The sequence below is a fragment of the Colobus angolensis genome, unplaced genomic scaffold (genome assembly GCF_000951035.1).
Source record: "Colobus angolensis palliatus isolate OR3802 unplaced genomic scaffold, Cang.pa_1.0 Scaffold22, whole genome shotgun sequence".
NCBI classification, from domain to species: Eukaryota; Metazoa; Chordata; class Mammalia; order Primates; family Cercopithecidae; genus Colobus; species Colobus angolensis.
Window position 1 is genome coordinate 3,052,257 of NW_012115377.1, and position 376 is coordinate 3,052,632.

At 46.0% G+C, this 376-nt stretch overlaps 1 protein-coding gene across 1 annotated transcript in view; it reads left to right on the top strand.

Moving 5' to 3' along the window:
- CATSPERD (catsper channel auxiliary subunit delta) overlaps positions 1 to 376 on the top strand; it is a 69,575-nt gene that overhangs the window by 34,552 nt on the left and 34,647 nt on the right. Inside the window, exon 11 of the mRNA XM_011943621.1 lies at positions 79 to 255. Coding sequence (XP_011799011.1) covers positions 79 to 255 — 177 coding nt within the window. The remainder of the gene's footprint in view (positions 1 to 78; positions 256 to 376) is intronic.

Genomic DNA, 376 nt, shown 5'->3' on the forward strand with positions numbered 1-376 from the left:
TCTGCATCATGAAATAAAATTTAAATCTCCAGAAAAACAATGAGAATGACTGGATCTCAGGAATCATTTTCTTCTTAGTTTGCAGACCAACACATCTGGTCAGAAGAGGCAGCCCTGATGTTCAGGAGCTCAGGGATTCTGGAAATACTGACCCCGCTGCGTGACGCAGCCTTTGCAGCTTTTGATTTCCAGAAGTGCCTCGTGAATATCCAGGCAATTCTCATGGACCCTGAACTTCACGTTGGAAGATGCAATGTAGGTGATCCTAACTGTTTAGATCAATGTTCAATGCACTTTTTAAAAAAGACAAATTCAACCTGGGCATGGTGGTGCATGCCTGTAGCCCCAGTTGCTCAGGAGGCCGAGGCTGGGGGGG